General features: G+C 37.8%; 2 protein-coding genes across 3 annotated transcripts in view; one reads left to right on the forward strand and one right to left on the reverse strand.

The window, feature by feature from the left end:
* The window catches only part of FBXL13 (F-box and leucine rich repeat protein 13), a 241,386-nt gene that overhangs the window by 134,273 nt on the left and 84,543 nt on the right, over positions 1-22,570 (forward strand). The window contains 7 exon segments of the mRNA XM_014794454.2: positions 4,638-4,690; positions 8,819-8,831; positions 8,834-8,869; positions 8,872-8,914; positions 18,234-18,280; positions 18,283-18,309; positions 18,312-18,346. Of these exon segments, the coding sequence (XP_014649940.2) occupies positions 4,638-4,690; positions 8,819-8,831; positions 8,834-8,869; positions 8,872-8,914; positions 18,234-18,280; positions 18,283-18,309; positions 18,312-18,346 (254 nt within the window).
* Positions 1-22,570, reverse strand: part of LRRC17 (leucine rich repeat containing 17) — an 86,294-nt gene that overhangs the window by 12,416 nt on the left and 51,308 nt on the right. Inside the window, exons 1-2 of one of the 2 annotated variants that reach the window (XM_004439318.3) lie at positions 18,300-18,549; positions 1,000-1,907 (exon numbers count right to left, since the gene is read on the reverse strand). In XM_004439318.3, the coding sequence (XP_004439375.1) occupies positions 1,000-1,771 (772 nt within the window). In that variant the 5' untranslated portion in view covers positions 1,772-1,907; positions 18,300-18,549. Of the gene's footprint in view, positions 1-999; positions 1,908-18,299; positions 18,550-22,570 lie in introns of those variants that run through there. The other variant, XM_087442085.1, reaches the window with a different exon arrangement.

Raw genomic sequence — 22,570 nt, forward strand, 5'->3', positions numbered from 1 at the left:
TCCCAAAATAAGTGGAAGAAATGACATCGTGCTGTATATGACCCTAATTCAATGACATCTGACATTAATTTAATATTACAAATATGTTATTCATCCACGCCAGAAATGAAACAGATAGACACTGTCATCTGGCTTGTTATCCTAGTGTAGATTAGCGGTACCCAGTGCACACTTTGAGAACGTCTTCACTCACATGTCAAGCACACTACTGAAATCTCCCATTTGCTTTCTTATTTCATGAATTTATCCTATATATGCAAATCCTGCACAGTACTAGCCCAAGATAGTGTGGGATGTAAAATCCAGGAATGATTTTCAGGAAGTAGGTGATATTCTGAAAAGATTTCCTTAGTCTCATAGTTCTTGGATTAAACATTTTCAACCTTGTTTTTTCAATTTTTTTTTGCTTTTTGGGAGGTAATTTGGGAACAATTAAGATGTTAGGATGTTAGCAAGCGTTTATTGAAATTTTGAGACTAAGTCATGAGAACTACAGATTCGCCATCACTGCATCCTGCTTGGCCTCCCTCTCGCAGTGCTCTCACTTGTCCTGTTCTGCATCTGGTTTTCCTTGAGGTTATCATTTCCCCGTGGACACACACCATGTTTTGACTTTAATTGCCATAAGTCAGGTTATACAGACAGCATTTGCGCTCGTTTTCATACCCACTGGTTTACCTACATAAATTAAATTACATTCGATTTGAGATGAAGGGAATTTCTTCTGGCCAGAGCTTGCGATGAGCGAATAAGAGTAGGACCCAAACGGCTGCCCCTCCTGAGCATATCTCCCACCCTCCTCTAACGTCCTCAAATCACCAACCACCTTGAGTTTGGACTCCAGAGAAGCTTGGAGTAAATTCCCTTGTCATTGAGGAAAGATTTCTGGTGGAAGTGACACCAGAAATTCTAAGGCATGGTGGGGTGCAGGGAGGGTTATAAGATTCAAAGAGCACTTTTAATCATCCATGAAAACGAAAAAGTAAGGAATTCACAAACCTTTCCTTTTGCAGTCCAGCGTTTGTATGGGAAACACATAATTGTGACAAAGTGTCGAGTCCACCTCAGGCTTGATGACTGGGGGCCTCCCTGACACTTGGGGTTTCGGGTCCAATTCTTCTTTTTCTTCTTCATTACATAACTGTTCAGATTTAATCTGCCGCAGTTTTTGATTTTTTAGTTCTTGTGGGCTTTCACACTTGGCATAGTTCCCCAAATTCCGGTTCCTTGGAATCTGCAGCATTGAAATGAGCGTTTCCATCTCACAGGTACAGCGCCAGGGGTTATCATACAGACGCAGGTAGCTCAGGAGGGGTGTGTAGATGAACACCTCCTCTGTCAAGACTTTGATCTGGTTGTGCTGCAGTAACAGAGTAGTAAGTTTATTTAAACCAAAGAAAGCCTCACTCTCAATTTTGGAGATCTCATTCTGTTGCAGATCCAAGCTTTTTAGCTTTTTAAACTTGGAAAACATGTTGTTCTTCAATATGCGGATCTTGTTTCTTGCTAACAGCATATGCAGCAAATCCTGAGGCCAGCCAGGCAAGACATAAACTAGTTTTCTTTCTTGACAATCTAAGTATTTCTCGTGAAGATAGGTGTACACTTCGCAGGAGAGGCCTGATGCATAGCGTTTGACTGGGTTGGAGCCGCTCCGGCCCCTACCCGCCCGGCCATGATTCACTCGGTTTCTCACACCCCCAGGGCTTGCCTTGCGGAGCTCAGCGGCTTTGCAAAAGAAGAGCAGGATTATGATGGTAACCACACGCATCCTGACATCCACCTGGCCCCGATTACTTGGTGTGACAGATGGAACAATGAAAGTATTCCTTTGAAATCCAAGTTTGGGTAACCTTAACTAATGCAGTTGAGGAACAATGAGACCCAGCTGAGGTACCGTGGCGTCCCTGGGTTGCAGGAGAAAAAAATATTTAGTTAAGGACCATGGTCACTGTGTTATTTGACAGATAATAGCAGCTTTTTTTTTTTTCCCCCCGTTCTTTTTTTTTTTTTTAATAAATTTTTTGTTTATTGCAGTTACATTGGTTTATAACATTGTAAAAATTTCAGGTGTACATCATTGTACTTCAATTTCTGCATGGACTACATCATGTTCACCACCAAAATACTAATTACAACCCATCACCACACATGTACCGAATTATCCCTTTCACCCTCCTCCCTCCCCCCTTCCCCTCTGGTAACCACCAATCCAATCCGTGTCCCTATGTGTTTGTTTATTGTTGTTATTATCTACTACTTAATGAAGGAAATCATACGGTATTTGACCTTCTCCCTCTGACTTATTTCACTTTGCATTATACCCTCAATGTCCATCCATGTTGTCACAAATGGCTGGATTTCGTCGTTTCTTATGGCTGAGCAGTATTCCATTGTGTATATATACCACATCTTCTTTATCCATTCGTCCCTTGATGGGCACTTAGGTTGCTTCCAAGTCTTGGCTATTGTGAATAACGCTGCAATGAACACAGGGGTGCATGTACCTTTGCAAATAGCAGCTTTTTTTTAAAGCAAAGGCATTCCAGTTAATAAAGGCACATACAGAACAGTAGTGTAGAAGGCTCCACACCCTCCTACTTGCCTGGTGTAGCAGCTAAATGTTTGGGCCCTGAATTTGAATCAAGGCTCTCCTACTTGCTTAACTGTGTGACCTCAGGCTAATTATTTAACTGGATCTTCAGGATCTGTAAAATGGGGCTGAGGATCTTCTAGTATTGCTGGGAGGATTAAACGGGCTCATGTGTGTAAGACTCTTCACAGCGCCTGGTCCAGGGGAAGTACTCCACAGTGTTAGGGCTTAGCATTCTGAAAACTGAAACCTGTAGTTTATCATCACATTGGATTCAAGAAATGAAAGGGATTCTCCCTACAGCCTTGAGATGTGCAAACAAGAGTAGGACTCCAATGGCTGTCCCCCTGAGCTTACTTGTTTCTTTCCTTTACTGTCTCCCAATCACCAGTCATGTTGAATGTGGGCTCCAGAAATGCTCAGGATACATTGCAACTGTCCTTGTCATCTCCTGCACATCTTGGCTCACATGTTGCCTTCTCTGACTGCTCTATTTAAAGTGGTACCTCTTCCCACTTGCCCGCCACTCTCTACCTCCTTTCTTGTTTTATTTTTCTCCAGAGCACTTATCACCACCTGTCAAGGTAGGTATTTGACTTCTTCTGTTTACTGTCAGTCTCCCTCAACTGGGATGTAAATGCCATAAGGGCAGGGATTTTTGTCTATTTTGTTCACTGCCGTATTTCCAGCACCTGTAAAGTTTCTAGTGCATAGCAGGTTCTTGATAAATATTTGGTGAATGCATGAATTACTCTCAAGTAACTATTTGATAAAAATATTAATCTCATAAACTTAGTTATATTTTTTTGAGAATCCATTTTTTTCCTTAATAAGTATTAATGATAACTTTCGAGATCTGCACATTTTTAAGAATTATTTTCATTTTTTTAATTCTGAAAGTGGCTTTTGTTTGCATTTATTACTTAGAACATAGTCCATTCTTGGCAGAGGAAGAAATGTTCAAAATGGATTTATAATTAATAACATTTCTGTTGTTATTATTGTGGGGCTCTGTGGTTATGAGCAGCAGATGTGTTTTCTAGTCATTGCAGCAGTGTGAACGCCAGGATCACCCCTTGTCTGGAATTTTCCTGCCTGATGGGGTCTCCTCCACCCCAAATGCCTTCCCCCTTCTTTGCCTCAAGATTCCTCCACACTCTTTTGCATCCCCTCCCCTAACTGCTTCTCTTCTGTCTCCGGTGTGGAGTTTCACTTACTGTCGGTCTAGGACCCAGAGCACTGATTGTGTAACACTTTGCTGTCTAGCTCTTTGTATACATGTCTCGTCTTCCCTGCGAGACCATAAACTGTGCACTTGCCTCTGGTCCCAGAGCTAATCAGGCAATTGGCCTCTCTGACCCTCTACTTCTCTATCTGCAATTCACTGTAAATTGTATGTAAATGTAACCTAAAAAAAGCAAAAATATTTTGTTAATTATTATATATGCTGAATTATTTATGATATGCATGCTGAAGTATTTGGGAGGGGAAGTGTGCTGATGTCTGCAACTTATTTAAAATGCATAAAAAATAAGATGGATTGAGGGATAGAGAGATGGATCTACAGGCGGATATGTGATAAAGCAAATACAGTAAAATATAAATTATAGACTCTAGGTGGTGGGTATATAATTCTTCAATTCTTTAAACTTTTTTACATGTTTAAAAATTCTCATAATAAATTGTTAAAAGGAAACAAAAACCAAAAATGAACAAAAAAGTCATGCCACAGAAAAAGCAAGTTGGTTTTCCTCAAATGCTTCGAAAGCTCTAAGTATATACTGTTTTCCCCAAAGTAACATTTTTCTTTTTTCCCCTTCCTTCTGTAATCCTCAAACAATAATAAACATGTGTATATATTTTATTTTTAAAGCCAAAAGAAATCATTTTTCTGAGAAGAGTAACCATATACTTAGAAAAAGTTACTTGCCAAGGTTTTTGTTTGTTTTCTAATGAATACATTGCATTGAATGTAGGATGGAAAAACTTTAAGTTTAAACATTTGTAATATGTTGTTTAGTGATGCGTAACTTGTTTGATTTAGGTCTCTGTAGAAATTCGCAAGAGCTGAACGTCTCTGACTGCCCAATACTCACGGTGAGTATGAGAAGCTTGTTTTACTGTTGTTTATATAGATTCAGGCTGGCTACGTTGGAGTGCTAATACACAGAGGTTTTGCCAAAATACATGCCTGTGTGATCATTTAGGATTAAATATGGAAAAAGGCAAACTATGTTAAACATTGGCAAGAAATTTTATCCCATTTGTATAATGCTGTTATTAATCATGTAGATATATCCCAAGGTTAGAGTCTCTGGAAAGAGGAAACTTTTCAACAATTACACAAAAATGAACTATATTTATATGTAAGGCCATGTGTGTATGAGACAGAAAAAACTGGGTCCCAGGAGAGACAATAGGCTCATTTTAGTGGTCTTCATGGCTATCATCTGTGGTGCCAAAGAAGACGGAAATGAACGTGGAACCCTAGCCAACTCCTTCCTGGTCCCTGTATCCAGGCTTTCTTCTACCTCCAATCTGTCTTCCACCTTGTGAGCACATAAGACTCCTTCTAAAAGGCAGATCTTACCATTTCACTCCCATCTTCCATCATCTATACATACACTTGTCATATACACTATTGCGTGAAGTCGAAGCTCTTTAACATTACTGTGCCTTGGAGACCCTGTGGTCTTGCCTCTGCCTCCCTTTCCAGCCTCCTCTCCCTGCAGTTCCTGCACACACAGCTTCAGCAACCACAAGCTGCTATGCTTTCTTGGCTGCACGTGCCAAGCGGCTCCTTGCAGTTTTGCCTTTGATCAAGCTGTGCTCTTTGCTTGGAATGCCCTTCCCTTTTGTCCTCAGTGCTGTTCTCCTCTTTGTCAGGCTTTAAGGCTTACTTTAGGCACCACCTCCTTTACTAAGACATCACTGACTCCCAGGGCTGGGTTCGCCGCTGCTCCTCTGGGTTCTTATAATAGGTAGCCCTTATCACAGTGTTTCTGCCTCCCCCACTAGCCTAAGACGCCCAAGCGCAGGAGCTGTGCCTCATTTTTTGTGGTAGTGATAGCACACAGCACAGACCTTCGCATAGTAAATACTCTATAATATTTGTTTAATGAATGAAACTATATGGAGATAGCAAGTAGGTAATGGACAACATTGGCTAGAACTTGAGATTCCATCTTCGGTTGACACCTAGGTATAAGTCGTACTTAACATTACAAAAGTGAATAACCTCAACCTAGAGAGAGAGAGGTGTGAGAAGAGAAGAGGATTTAGGATTGAACCTTGGGGAACTCTGACTTTTAGGAGCAGGCTGAGAAGAAGAAATAACAAAGGATCTTAAGAAGGAACAGTAAGAGAAGTAGGTTGAAAACAGAGAGGTATCACAAAAGGGAAGAGAGTGACGAGTTTCAGAAGTGACCAAAGTGAGCAGGTAAGAGGAGGACCGAGCAGTGCCTCCTGGATTTGAGAATTAGAAAGTGACTGGTGACTTTTGCTAGAACAGTTTCAGTGGGATATTTGGGCAGAAATCTAACTGTTGTGAATTGTGAAGTAGACAAGAGGTGAGAAAATGAGGCATTAGGTATAAGCTGATCTTTCCAGAAAAGTGACTAAAGGGGTGGCAGAAGGAAAACAGAGGCAGGGAAACCTGTCTTAGGTATTTAGAGGCTGGTAGAGACTCACTTCAAGCAACTCATGGAGCAAGTGCCTGAGGAGATAGGAGGGAAGAGAATGAAGAGCCTGATTGTGTCATGCCCCGTATTAAGCACCAACTCCAGGATGACGTCCACACCCCTTGGCACAAGTGAAAAGACTTCATAAATTGGCTTCTCCTTGCTGCCTCCCCACCCTCATCATTATAGCTCCTTCTTTCAAATTTCTACTCTATTTCATTCTTTCTGTGGATATTTTTAGTACCTACTATGTTAAAGATATAGTTATCTTTATATATGTATGAAGATATATGGGGAATTTATATGTTATAAAATATAAGTGTTATAGGGAATTTAAAATGAGTAGAGTTTCAATTCCTGCCCTCAGGGAGCTTCAGTTCTGCGCTTGAATAAAAGACTATATTCTTTAAATTTGACTTTCTAATAGGAAAGTCAAAACAATGCCATCTGCATTGAATTTGTGAACATCAAAGTCTTTTTCAATTTTGGAGTCTAATAATATACAGGGCTGATAATTTTATCCAGCTATTTTGCTATTGTTTTTCCCTTTGAGACATAGACTAGGAGACAGGTTTACATTTAAGGAGTTGAATAACATTCATCCAAAAAAGTTTGATTTCTAAGAAGCCTGCCTTATGAATATATTACATTCAGAAATACTTGAGTGCATTGTGGACAAATTCATAAACCGTTCTGCAATATAGACACTCAAATAGTTTTTGCATGTATGTGCTCAAGCATTTGGGGATTGAACTTTGAGTTCTTTTAAATACTGGGACTAGGATTTATCTGAATTTATTTGGATGTCCAAGCTCCTCCAGACAGGAAAATGCAGAGAATGGTTTGCCTCCTTGTCTCAAAGTGAAAATCAGATTCCTCTGTGGTACATAAAGCATACTCCATCTTCCTCTTCCTGCCCACCACATTTTCATCTTCTCTGTGGCTACCTCTCTGAGGGTGTATAAACAGCTTTCTATCCCATCCTTGCCCCATCTCATTTGCATTTTTGCCAGTCTTCCAGCATGTGCACAATCACTTTGATTGGCACCATGAACATTTTTGAAGATAGATTTTGTTTGTAATAAACTACAGTGCCACACATGATCGTTCTCTCTGTTCCTGCTGGGAAAATTGTACTGTACATTTTTTATCTATCCAAATCCTACATTTTGGCAGTGGAGTATCTAGAAAAATTGCTGGCAGCTTAAATGCAGTGGTAAGAGTACAGTGTTTATCAAAAGCCCTGCACTTGTACTCACGCAGCACTGGCACACAGAACCTTTCCTACAGCAGAACTACAGTTTTACAACTTAAAAAAGAAGCTTGTGTTCTCTGTAAGGTGTGGTTGCTGCCCCTGTAAATCAACCAATTCCTATCCCATGCGATAGAACCTCTGACCTGCAGGATTTTGTTATTTTAATATCCATGACTCCAGGAAATAGCTCGGAATAGAATGTTAAACATTGATGATCCTGCTGAAAATAAACTTTTGCCATCCTTAGTGGTGTTGGGGGTGGCCATATTGACCATGCAGAATTCCTCCCCAAACCACATCTCCTAGCCAAGTGACAATTTACCTCTTCCTGCAACGGCCTATTCTTTCTAGGACCAATGGACCACAAATATTTAAAACTAGCTGACCTCTCCAGTGTTTCTTGGGAGACTCATCAACCATCATTAAATAAATAAAAACCTGCTGCTACTCATTCTAGAGCATTTTGTAAGTAGTTACCCATATGAGAAGCTGTTCCATTGCAATCAAAGCTTGCAATTCATCTGGTCTTGTAAATGTCAATTTGGGGCTCATGCTTGAAATCAGTTTGTTCTGTCTCTTTCATGTCACAGTCACACTATTCTCTTGTACCTCAGTTTCAGCTCTCAGGAGAGAGTTGCTTGAATCTTTGAAATTCTCCCCCACCCTACCCCCAACACTGAATTTCCTGTCCAACATGTATGTAGCCTATATTTTACTTCAGGCCATCTCAAACTTACCATAAATTTGGTGAAAATCTGTTTAGCTGTTTTACTATCTTCAGTAACAGATCTACAGAAACTTAATTACACACATGCACATACATCTAAATATAAATAGATATGTATAAATATGGACTAACTTTTAATGAAGTCCAGTTGAGAGCATTTACTATTCCTGTCTTTCAGAATGATTTTAGTGAGTTCAAAAATGGATTTGTTTTTAATCACTTTTGTGCTTCTGAAGAGTCAGGAGTGTTTGACACTTTGATACTTGAGCTCCAATTTTTGGTCACAGAGTTGAACTTGTAAGGGTTCAAATTTTCATGAAGCGTCATTGTGATGGAATGGGACTTTATTTTCAAAGAAAAGGAAAGAGGGAGTAGTGGAGCATCAAGCAAAACCATCACCTTCTATTTAATTTGATTTACAACTAATATCACAGAATATGAAGAGACCAAGCCAAGTCTTGCATATACTTTTTTGGAGCAGGGAGAGAGATGACAGAGAGGTGATGGGGAAATAGCAAAGCCTATTAGACTTCGATAAGATTATTCCCTCGGTTTTTAAGCAGGATGAATCGATGAGATAATCTCTGAGGGCTGTTGTGGACTCCTGTATCTCAATCTAACACAACTATCACCAACCAGACGATGAGACTCCTGCCGAGGTAATGCTTGTGTTATTCATATTACACTGAAAATAGTTATGCTCCTCCAGGCTCTGGCTTGCTCTAACATTCCCCAAAGGCAGTGCTCCTTTTACCAACACCTTTCCACTGTGGCACCACTATTCTTTGATAAAAAGACTGCTTCTTTTATGTCCCCAAGCTGGTGCATATCCTCTTCCTCCTTGGTGGGCCCAGGTTGAATAATTGGCCCTCTGCCTTGGTCAGAGTTTCTGTCACTCTTGTAGCAAGGTGCCCAGTGGCTTGAGTTAGGCTCTGCCTGTCTCTTTCTGGTCCCCGCTTCCTGAGCATTGGATCCTGGCCCCTAAATTCCAGTCTGGTGTCTGAGACTTCTCTACTACAGAACACCAATGTCTTGCCTCCCTAGACTTTGAGCACTGCTGTCCCAGATTCCCTGTTGCCATGCTCTGGTTACCTGTGAGGACCGCCCCACCTCCAGGGAACCTGACACTGGTTGTTTTTTGATCTCTGGGCTGTTGACAACAGGAATGTTGCTTTTCCTCAGCCAGCACTTCTTTGGAGGAGAAGGGACGGAAGAACACAAGACATCACCAAGAACTGACAGAATATTCAAATTTGTCACAAATTTATGTCACTCAATTATTCTTTATTTTCACCAAGGAAAGGCTAATCAGGAAGAGTATAGGATCATATTGGGAGAGATTCAAAACATTTTTCGAACTATTGTGAAGGAATGAACCATTTTTGAAAATAAAACGTTTAGAGATCCTTTGAAAAATAGCAGCAAGGTACTTGGAAAAGCTTAAACAGAGGAAATTCTAGGTGGTAATTTTCCTTATCTTGTGACTCTAACCATTTTCTGGAAATGTGCAAGCCTAAAAAAAGTGATAACATATTTTCTGTTTATCTTTTTAATTGAGTTTCCACATCTATCAAACCTTTCCTTTGAAATTTCTTTTGATACTTTTAAACATAGAGGGTTTTCCTCCTTCCAGGCATCTGATAATATTTACTTATATTTTTTTCTTTTATGGTTTTTTTTTTTTTTTTACTTAAATCTATAATCAGTCTAGAATTTATTTTGGTGGATAAAGGAAGCAATGATCTACCAGGGTTCATTCAGCAAACTATGACCCGTGCAGCCCAAAGCCCGTTTTTGTGCAGTCTATGAGCTAAGAATACTTCTTACATTTTAAGAATTGTTAAATAACTAACCAATTATTCCAGCATCGTTTACTGAATAAACCTTTTCTCAATTGATGTGTGATATTATTCCTTATATATCTCACATTCTTATATAGGCAGAAAATACACAAAACTCATCATTTTCTAATATTTTTCTACGTGTTACTATTCTCTATGTTTCGAGGTTATTTATGTCCATCTTTACAGTGAAAATATTACAGAAGAGTGTGGTACTGTGCATCTCTTCCCAACTTCATGTTCAGTGACTCTCATTGGTAGCTTGGAATCAGCCAAAATGGGAATATTCCCATAGAAATGGCAAACAATACAAATTAGGGCTTAATTTATTTTTCTGTTGATTGTTTAGACTTGAGAAAATGACAGAGAAAACAATTAACAAAGCAGATTAAACTTAAAAGTGTGTCATGTCTCTAGCTCCAACATTGGTAATAGCATAAAAAGTTGAGGAAATATTCTTTCACTACTTGAAATCTATTATCTGATCCAGCAAAGAAGTCACTTATGTCATTGATGAATGAGTGAAGTCTGGACATACATTTTGTTGTTTCACTTTTGTGTTACTCATTTAATGTAGATTAAAATAGTCATCATGGAACTATACCTATTCCTCAAATTTTTTTGAACTTTATTTTTATTTTTTTGGTGAAAACAAGAAAGACAGCAGTGACAGGTTTTATTTTTCCTTTGAGCATAAAGGAGAAGACAAAAGAACTAGTTACCTTTATGAGTTTGGCAAAACTCATTGAAATCCTTATGTGAGAACTGACTGACTATATGGAATTTACAATAAAAGGAATAGTGTATTTTATTATTATTTTTAAGTTGTGTGCTACACATCTTTTATATCTGTAAAATAACAAATATAAAATAGTAAGATGTACAAATTTATAGTAAACGTGTATACATTTATATGCATACATTTTTTTGAAGAACCAGTTGTTAGATATTAACCCATTTGCCAATAATTAAAGAGAAAATAAATTAGGAACTAATTTATATTCTTACAATATTTAATCTCCGTATCAAGAACATAGTCTACTTCTACATGTTTTTTTCAAATGTACTTAAATGTCTCAATAACATTTTATTTTATTCATATGGATAATCTTTGTGAAAGTTATTCCTATGTATCTTTTTAATTGCTGTTGTGAATGGTATCCTTTCTGTTTACATTTTCTCATTATATTTTCTAAATGGTCATTTTTGGACTCAGCTTTTCATTTGTATGTTTTAATTAATTTCTTTCCTTTTAAAATAAAAAAAAATAGGACTATGAAATTACCTCTAAATAAGAATTTAGGCAAAGCTTATATAAGATTTGATAAGTATTGTTCTCATTTTCTCAGTTTCAAACTGTTGTATATTTGATTTCCTCTCTGACCCAATAATTATTTTGAAGAGAATTTTGGTTCCAAGTGGTTGAAGTTTCTTTGATTAAGCTTCTGTCTTTAATTTCTAGTTTTGTACACTGTGGTCCCAAGAAATGCAGACTGAATTATTTCTACTTTTTTGAAATTTATTGAGATTTCTTGGTGGACTAGCTTATATAATTAATTTCAGTAAATCATCCATGAATGTTTAAAACAAGAGAATTTCTTTTAGAAAACAAAATTTCTGTGTGTATATGTGTGCATATATGTATAAATTCTTGATGTCATAGTATATTAGTCTCTTATTATAATCAAACTTCTTTTAATTTGTTTTGATGCTATTATTTTATATATAAAGATTAATAAGTAGTATGTTTCATTATAGATTGTAGCATTTATTCACATAAAATTATATTCTTTATCCTGCTTGATGTTTCTTTGCCTTGAATTTTTTTTATCTGCTATTAATACAATCACCTTTGTTTTCTTTTGCTTGTGCTTTTGTGGAATAACTTTACATATCCCTTTATTTTTAACCTTTGTGTCACTGTATTTTAGATTTGTCTTTTATATGCAGCATGTAGCTAACATCTGTTTTTTAAAATCTTCACTCTCTTTGCCTTTTTAAAAGGGTAGTTTAAAAGGTTAATATTTCTTTTCAAAATTGAGTATATGGTCTTTTATAATCTTGCCTTATATTTTTGATTTTTATGTTACTGTGCTGTACTCATTCTGCCTTTTGCTGATCAACTATGTTGTCTACTTTTATAAGCTGAAGATATTTCAAAGGTATGTGCACATTCTGTTGTGTATTCTAACTAGTGGCTATTTGTATGTTTTTTTAAGAACGTGCATTTCTCTAATTATCAAAGTCATCATGAAAAAATGACTTTGGCTCCCCCTGTGTTAGACAAGAGATCTAATACACTTTAATTCTCTCTTGAACTTGACACTCCTCCACTTCCACTCCCCTGTATGTACACACATATTAATCATGATTTTTGTTCATCATTTAACTTTCCTTTTAATACTGATTTTGGTGTTTGTACTCAATATCGTAATTGTATTTATAAAGACTATGTAGTCCCAACTCGAGTTTTGTCGTTCACTGATGTTCCATTTGCTCCACAATTTCCTTGTTCTTTAATTTTGATTTTGATTCATCCTATGATGACTGAAATATAGTTTTAAAAACTCTTTATCTTGAAAGACGCATGAGTGTTTGATTTTTCAGCCATTGCTTTCTGAAAATGACTTCCTATTGTCTTGGAGGATGAACAACAACTTCTCTTGGTGTATTGTTGTTGAATCACATTCTTCATTTTATCCATAAAGCTCCACAAATGTTGCTCCATAACCTTTGATATTTCAGGTTAAAGAGAAGTCTAAAGCCAGCTTGATTTTTTGTTCCTTTGTTGGTAACCTATTTTTTCTGCCAAGATGCTTGCAAAAATGTCCTTTTCTCTGAGAACTTAAAAACATTTTCCAAACTTAATTGTGTTCTTTCAATTAATTTTTCCTGGAACATGGTAAACCTTTTGAACATTAAAACTTAGATCTTTTCTCAGCCGTGGAAGATATTTTTCTTTTGAGGAAGATTAGCCCTGAGCTAACATCTGTTGCCAATCCTCCTCTTTTTGCTGAGGAAGACTGGCCCTGGGCTAACATTCGTGCCCATCTTCCTCTACTTTATATGGGACGCTGCCACAGCATGGCTTGCTAAGTGGTGCGTGCGGTGCGTCGGTGCGCGCCCGGGATCAGAACTTGTGAACCCTGGGCAGCCAAAGCAGAGCCCGCGAACTTAATTGCTACACCCCCTGGATATTCTTCTTTTTAATGCTTCTATTCCATTTGTTCAGGTTTTGTCTTAAGAATCCCCTTTCATTTTAGTTCAAATTTTTATTCCTGTCCTGTTCTCTTTCATCATTTTAATCTCTACATACAGTTCCTCAGCATACCACATTCTCTATATCAGTAGTTCTCAAAGTGTGTTCCAAGGATAGCATTGTTCCAGCAAATGTTTAGTAACTGGCTGGGGTAGGGAGTAAGGAGATGCTCCGATGTGTAGGATTTACTGATTTCTGTGGTGTAAATACTTCCACCAAGGCCGATTTTAAGCTGCCAACATGACGTCACTGAATGGGGAGTTGGGAAGAGACGCTAACGATTGGCTCTCATGAGCTGGTACAAGCCAGCTCCAGCAACACCCCTGTAGAGGGCCCCTGACCCCTTCAGTCCTTCTATAAGGTCCTCTAGTCCTGCAATGTAGGACATTACTCAATACTTTTCTTTAGACATTCCATATTAAGACATATATGTGCATGGATATATGTGTGTTTGCATATACATATATAGAGAGAATATATGTGCATGTGTGTGTGTATGTATATATATATATGTATATATAAATCCATATCACATAAATCCATATGTGATAATCTGATAATGTGAATTTACAAAGTAGATGATTTGGGAGCATCATATATCACATTATAAATTATTTTTTAACTTAAAACATTTTTTCCAATCATACTTTGAGATAACCTTTTCTCCTAGGAAATTTAAAATAATACTACAGCTATGCATAATTTTTTAGGGACATTTATTTTACAAATGTAGCTATGTCTTTAGTGGGCAACAGATAGAAAAGTAGGACCCAAAATGAGAATTTTGTTTTGATTTTAACTTCTAGTTCTTGCCATTGTGAGAACATTTGGGATAAATGCTACTTGATACTGATGTGTTTTGTCATATGACAAAAATGTACACTGACTTATCTATGATAAAAATACATTTCATAACAATTCTCTAATTTTGCTCTGTTTTCCAGTGTTTCAAACATGCTTGGGTATGCAAAAGTATTCTTTAAATTATAAATAACCAGAGAAATGTTGTTTGTTGCTGCTGTCTTTCTTCATTGCTTTAGTCTTTCTTTCCAAAGACATCATTTGCCAGAAGAAAAATGTAATTTGTTTGCCCTTCTTAGCAACATTGATTTGCCAGGGTTTTTTAAAGATATTTTTCCTCACTTCTTCAGGGACTTGTTCAGTTTTCTAAAGTTGAAAATTAGGGCTTCCCATAGTTCATGCCCATTCCAGGACACTTTTGCTTCTAACTATTTCTTGAATTAAACCCTTTCCATTTATTCCTATTGCCACAACCTAGGTGGCACCCTCAGCACCTCATTTGGCATAGTATACTGACGGTTCCACCTCTGATCTCCCTTCCTGTCAATCTGCCCTGAGTTATACTGCACAAAGTATCATCCTGGAACATTTGTCCTATCATGTCTTTGACATGCTTAAGGTCTAGACTCGTCCCTTACTGTCCCTTAACCTTATCTGATCAAACTTATCTGCCCAGGTTTCCCAAGAGAAGCCCTTAACTCTGGTCATCTGACTGCTACATGCTTCTCTTTCTCTACAGCTGGAATGCCTGTTTCTTTCTCTCTGCGAATCCATAGCCTTTACACCTCAAGTCACACCATCTACCAGAAGTCCATAGTTGATTTCTCCTTTCTCTGAATTCTAATAGCAACCTTCATTCACTTATTCACCGTGCCTTGACCAACTACTATGTGCAAGGCATTCTGGGCATACAGTGGTGAGTAAAGCTGCTATGATCTTTGCTCCTTAACGGAGCCTTGTATGCTAGAATGGCATGGTGTCTAATTACTTTTCTTATAGATGAATTGATGCTTCAATTGGATTGGAAAGTTCTTATTGGCAGGCACTCTCATGTTCTATAGTCTCACCAGCGCCCATCAGACTGGGGCAGACAGAGTAAGCTGTTGCCTTGACTGGGCATCCTCAAGGTCTACCTTGTAAATAGGAGGTCACATCACTGCCTTTGGATTTTCTGCAGGAATTCTAGTACACAAAACTGCCTCTGTGAAACTAAAGAGCTCAACACTCAACTCAAAAGAATCCACATGCAAGCCTCTCTTTTACAGAGGATTTACCAGTCTTGTCTTGGTGATTTTTCAGAAAAAGTTTCATTTAAATATGTAATTCTACATTCCTTTCAGTAGTAACTCCCTCAAGTGTTGGAGATCTAACCCAGAAGCCCTCACTTCTTTAATGGAAAAAAGTCAAAAGAAAGGAGAAAAAATTATCTCTGTCATTTCTATAAGAATTGTGATTTCTTAAAGATTACAGTAGCAGTAGAAAAATAAATAAACCTCAAAGAGAACCCCCTCCCAAGAAACAGTTAGTTGTCAAATAATTAGGAAAAGATAAACACAGGCTGCAAACACTGCCTCAAAGTGGAATTAGAATTATCAAGTTGTCTCTGGGTTGGGAAAATGGTGAATCAGATCTTACTCATGTAAGGGACATATTTTGTTTTTTTGCCAAAATTTCGAATAAGAAGTAGCAGTATTGCATAAAATTCGCCAAGTACGAGTTCACTGTCAGCTGATACTTTTCCCATTCCGTGGTGCAGCTTTAAGTCTGCAGCACTGTAAATCCCTAGAAAGGCCTTACAGGACCACTCAAGATTCCTTTGCTTTGCTTTCAAACCAATGGTTCCCGTGAAGTTCCACTATGAAGAGAGCCATCTAGAGACTTTCAATCTGCAAGTCATTTTGTCTAATGAACAACCACGTTTGCCAAACTCGAGGTTCTTAACCCGGGGTCAGTGGATCCCCCAAGGAGACCAGGGATGGGATTCAAGGTTTCCATGAATTTTGATAGGAGAAAAAATTCTCTATTTTCACTAAGCTCTAGCTGAAATGTAGGTAAAAAATCAGAGTAGTATTAGCAGTCCCTGGGGCTCTTTCATCATATCAGTCACAAATATTTTCTTACTATAGTTGTTACAAATATTTTGAAATATCATTGGCACTCATCACTACTTCAAAATCATTGTAGTTATTAGACCTGCCACTAGATCTTGTTATTTAATATGTTGATAAAGAAGCACATATATTATTATTCCACTCATTTGGTTTTTAAAACTATTTTGATAATAATATCTTTCAATATAATTGGCTGCCTTTGTAATCTAAAGTATTTTATTTTATGCATTAAAAACATTATGCTGACAAAGGGTCCGTAGATTCATAGCTATCTGTGACACAGAAAAAGTTAAGAACCCCTAGTATTTGTTAACTGATCACATGGACTTAAAGGAATCCAGCAATAGGCTTGGACCAGATTTGAATAGATTTGAATAGGCATGATTTTGTAAGTAACAGTTGCATTATTATAGTTAAAGCAAGACTGATTGATATACAGAGCTTAAAAATGGGTTAAGAACAGTCTGCAAATGAGTGAGCAACACATGAGATGAATAAAAACTATATCACAGGCTATCAATCTCACTGCACTTGAAACACATTCAACATGGCATTACCACCATGACCAAAATGAGAGCTTCCAGAAAAAAGGAGGGTAATTAGGACAAGCCTGTACTAGCAGGCAAGGGCTCACAGTTTGAGGACATTTCGTGGACAATTTTCCAAGCCTTCCTAAGCGTGGCATATTTTAGAAGTGCAAGAACTCCCACTACTGCCCTCTCTTGTAATGGAATTAACAACATGTTCTTGGTTTGTGATCTGCAACAGTTTAACAGCAAATTAGAAAGCAAAAAGACTGAAAAGTGGGAAGAAGACGCTCTAATAAAGTTTACCTTCACATAAATGGGAAATAAGATATGCAAGCATTGACCATTAATCAGATTTATTCCTAAAATTTGAAAAACACATCTATATGATATAATGATTCCCATTCCCTAGCAGATTATTTGATTCAGAACACACGTTTCCCTCTGGTAATGGCTGTGTCCCTGAGATTCATCAGAACACAAAGGGATGCCTTCTGGATTCCCCAGTGGCTGGGTGGGCAGAGCCATGAAGGAGAAAGCACCACTAACGTCCCAAAGACATGTCCCCACTCTTGGGGCCCTTGAGTTAACTAAGAGCTATGCTAAAGTTTTGGAAATGCTTTATCGTCCTCTCCCTGGGTGTAGCCTTGTGATTCAGCTGAGTAAAGCACAATTTTCTTGGGATGGGGCTGGGAGGTTGCCATTTTTAACAACTCTTTAGGTCTCTAATTTGGAGAAAGGAGTAGTGAAGCAGGCAGCATGACACAATGGAAAATACATAAGGTTTTGGAATCTGATCAAATTGGATTCAAATTCCAGCCCTGACACTTACTGCAACTTCCCTAACCTCTCAGAGATTGTTCATAATAATGAAAATGTTACTTACAAAATCATGCATATTCAAATCTATTTTTTTCAAACCATTTGCTTATCATGTCCATTTTAAGAGCTATTATGTTCAACTTTGCCTCTTTTCTGCCCCAAATCCTCACTCTCATGTAGCAGTTAATCGCCATTTAAATGTTTACAAAGGGTTTCTCCTTCTAGACATTTTGCACATTATTTTGGCGCTCCAAAGATAAAACCTAAATGCAACAATAACGCAAACTCTGTAACTTTGGTTTCAAGCACAAACTAATTTCCAAACAATATGAGTGCACAAACCTCCCAGCCCCCAAAGCTTTATCCTAATCAGCTTTTTAAAAATCTAGGCAAATCTTTAGTTTCATTTGAAATGTAATTATGCATTATCTGATATACTACTGCAATCTCCTTAACAGTAAGAGAATTAACAATCAAGTTCAACTGTTGAACATCTGCAAGGAGAAAAGATTAATTTACAGTTTAACTCCTCTGTCATAGTGGCTTAAGACAGATGTGAGAAAACAACTAAAGTATAATCCCTTTTCTTCCTCTCTTCTCTTGCCCTGTCTCTTCAGGTACTTCTACAATTTACAAAATTTTAGTTTGGCTTATTGCAGAAAGTTCACAAAGGTTTACGGTACCTGAATTTAGGGAGCTCATCTATTTGGACATTTCCAGCTGCATCCAGGTTTGTCTTTCAGTCTTCTCTTGCCTGCAGCAGGGGAGGAAGTCCGAAGAACGGGCTACATCCAGCTCATGTTATACTAACGCTGTGCACGGACCACAGCACACTTTTCAGAGGTTTTAAATTACACGGCCACAGCTGCTTAACTTTTCCCCAGGATAGCTACTATAGGCTCTTGGCTTCCTTCCACTGGAGTGTCACATCCACAAACAGGCAGAGCTCATTGGATGATGAAACAGACCACGTCTGTGTAGATACTCTGAGCACAATTACAACGCCAGAGTCCAAATCTTGAGAATTGCTACCAAGATACAAACAAAGGAAAATCTTTTCGGGGGAGAATTTGCAAAGAACTTCCTGAAAAGTCAATTAGCTCCCACATAGGCTTTCAAAGAGTAAATAGTATTAAGTAAAATGCTACAAGTAATAAATATAAGAAAGGAAACAAAACAAAGATTGTAATTTTTAATAATTGCATTATATCCTTGGGCTAAATAATATGAAGATTTGAGATCTACGTGGGGAAATATTAAGTTTGAGGGAACAAGATTAAGGAAAATTGGGCAGAATATAGGGTGGAGTTGTAGAAGGTAGGGCATGGCTCTTTGGAAATAGTTACTGCCTCACTGATAGTTTCTTCTGCTCTGTTTTGGTAGTTTTAAGTCATGATTCTTCTAACTTTTCTTCCACCTCTCTGTATGTTTTATTGATATTAGTATCATAGTATATTCATCATTCTATGAGAAAAATATAATAGCATAGATAAGAACTGGCTGAAACAGTGATAGTTACCACTTATTGAGTTGTTACTGTATGCCAGGCACCATGCTGAGTGCTTTACACAGATCAGATTTACTCCTCATACAAATGCTGTGTAGTATGCATTTTTAAAAATTTTATTGAGGTCGTATTGGCTTATAACATGTGTAAATTTCAGGTGTACATTATTATATATCAGTTTCTGTATAGACTGCACAGTGTTCACCACCAATAGTCTAGTTTTTATCTGTCACCATATGTATGTGCCCCTTTACCCCTTTCACCCCACTCCCACCTCCACCCCCTCTGGTAACCACTAATCTGTTCTCTTTATCCATATGTTTGTTTATCTTCCACATGAGTGAAATCATGTGGTGTTTGTCTTTGGCTGATTTCAGTTAGCATAATACCCTCGAGGTTCACCCATGTTGTCCCAAATGGCACAATTTTGTCTTTGTAGTATGTATTTATTATGTCCATTTGGAAACAAAGTGACCAAGGCGCCCAATGTTGCACAGCTGGTGAAAGCACATGGCACTGGTGCAGTTATAAGCACGGGTTGCTAGATACCTAGATACCAGGTAAATTCCCCTGTTACAGGGGCAGCATGGTGTCCTCCTCCAAGTTCTTGAATGGACAGAATTCTTGCTTAGCTGCCACCACTGGCATACCATGGTTTCCATGATGCACTAGGCAGTGGAGGGGGGATGTAAGGGAAAGGAGGAGAGGACTTTAGGGCTGAAATGTCTAGAATTTACGTTTGTTTCTGATCTACTGCTGTGTAGCTTGCTAAACATCAACATCTACCATCACTCTAAGACCTTAACATTCCCTCCAGCTTGGTTAAACTTTAGACAGGCTTCTTCATGACTCTAGGCCCCTGACCTCCCTTTTCTTAGAGCATTTACTTTAGAAAACTTGTAATTGTACATTCTGTCTCTGCTCCCTTGGAGGTGTAAATATCTTAAAAATCTTCTTGCCAGTTTTACAACCCAGGAATGTCTTCCTCAAGGACCTGGGAGACTTCCTTTGATATGTAATCATCAAGGGAGGTAGCACCAGTGTCTCCCAGTCTTTATGGGAGGGTAGGAGCCTGACTTCTATTTGGGTGTCAATTAGCAAACACAGATGGCTTAATCACAGAGAAAAAAGTATTTGTAAATTCAGGAATAACTCAATGTGCTCGACACATCACATTGATCATGCTTTCCCCTAAAGATACGTCCTCCAGTACTTTTCCACTAGCTCACCCCAGTGCTTAAAAACCCTCTCCCCAGCGTGACTTCCCTCTTTGTTCTTCTCAGTTACCATGAGGTAATTATTATAGCAACAACACACACGTACACAGACACACAAACACACACACTCCATGTCCTAAGGATAAATATTCTCAGACACAGTAAAGTTAAAATGAGAGGTTTCTGGCCAGATATGTGTGCAAAATACACAGACATAGTCTGACTGTCTTTAAATTTTGAGCCAACACTTAAAATTTTGGAGTTTTCATATAAAAATCTAGACTTCAGTCTTCTCTTAAAAAACTGGAAGAACTAGCAAAATTGGGCCTGCATTCCCATATGGCGACAATGGGCTGGAGCTGAGTCAGCTTCGCCCCCTTGAGATAGGGTGTGCTCTCCTCAGTTTGCTGCTCTCTCCTCCGCTCAGCAATGTCTTCACGTGCACTTACACGGGCACTGCCGCCATTTGGCCACATCACCTGCTTGTCCTCAGCAGATGTTTGAGTTTGGTCTGAATGTATAGAGAATAGATTTCTTTTCCTGATTGTCCCTTAATTCGTAAGTCTCAAACCACAGTGAAGTTAGTCTTTCACGTCATTATGTAAAACGATGTTAGTCTCTCCTGTTCATCCCTCTTCCATTTCCATTTGTTCATTTAATAATTCAACAGAGATTTAACTCGAGGTGTCAGACATTGTTTCAGGCGCTGGAAATTGTGCCATTTGAAACCGAGCGCCTTTCGGCTCACTGGGACTAAGAAACCGGCTCATTATGAACCACAGATATCCTAGAAATGGCTGCTACTGTAGCTTCAGAAAGAACTGGCGAAACTTGGATGTTACTGCTTCTGAGGGGCTCTTATTGAGTTCTTTGAGGAGGCTCTGTCTACCTCCTCAGCCCTGAATATGAAGAGAATTTCACTCTTCCAGGCCTAGCTGCATTGATATGGTAGTATAAAAGTGGTTTCAAAGAAGGAAAATTGGCAATTCACAGATTTTTCAGGTTCTCTCCTTGGAAACTAAAATCTATTTTCTTTTAGAAGTTTGGCATTTTTCACTATGAAGTCATGTGTTAATATATCTGACCAAGACAAAAGGTCCTAATAAAACAAAAATGACTTGAGAATAGAAGCTTACAACTAAATGCTTTTCATTGGTGTTTATTTAGTGCCTGCTGCATACTGGGTACCATGGTAAATAAAACAGCATCCCTGTCTCCCAGGAGCTCTGGATTAACATAAATGAAATTTGTCAAGGGCTAAGCTTTAATGCAGTCATGGCTGCCCAAAAAAGTGAAGATGTATTTATACAATATTGTGAAAGACTTTTAACCATAATTGTTAGAAAAAATAAATAAATAGATGACGGAGAATTGCAAAGAAAAGTGAAAATCAATTACATATGTTTTAGAAATGTTCTGCATTCTTTTGGGATTAGATAAACATTGTAGGCACATTAAGTAATGTGACTGTTTTCCTAAAGAATATCAGCACTTGCACATGCACCTATATGTTGTCATCTTTGATGTGGGAGAGGTGAGGCCTCTGCTCACAGTCGGCCCTAAATCAGGATGGGCCACTCCATCCAGCTGTTTCACTATCCATTGCAAACCTCTAAACATATACTTGTCACCTGGAGTTTTCTTTTTTTCACTTTTAAAAAATATTTGCTTTTTTTTTTCTTGTTGCATGTTAAATGCAGAAAAATACAGGAAAAAATTTTAAATTACCTTAAAATTCACTGCTCTGAAATACTGTTTATTATTTCAGGGTAAAGCTTTTTGTTTTTTTTCTATGCATTTCTATACTTCTTTAAACTAAAATGGATTATATAGTACACATATCTTTCATTTAATATTCTATAAAGTGAACATCTCTCTATTTCATTAAATATTATTTGGTAACTTACTTCAATAGCTATATAGTATTCCATTGTATCAAAATACCAATATGTATTTAACCATTCACTGTTGGCCTACCATTTTTTGCTATCATTAATAACCTGTGAGGGAAATTCTTGTAGCCATATCTTTGGATATGTCTATGCAATTTTTTAATACAAATTTTTAGAAGTGAAATGGTCTGAGGATATAGTTATTTTAAAGGCCATCCATACTCTACAAAGGTTGTCAATTTACACTCACCATAAATGTAAAGTAATATTTGGTATCTTCATAAAGATAATATATAAAAAAAACTTTTGCCAATTTAACATTGAATATGATATTTTGT

The sequence above is a fragment of the Ceratotherium simum genome, chromosome 1 (genome assembly GCF_057802395.1).
Source record: "Ceratotherium simum simum isolate JZ-2026a chromosome 1, ASM5780239v1, whole genome shotgun sequence".
Taxonomy (NCBI): domain Eukaryota; kingdom Metazoa; phylum Chordata; class Mammalia; order Perissodactyla; family Rhinocerotidae; genus Ceratotherium; species Ceratotherium simum.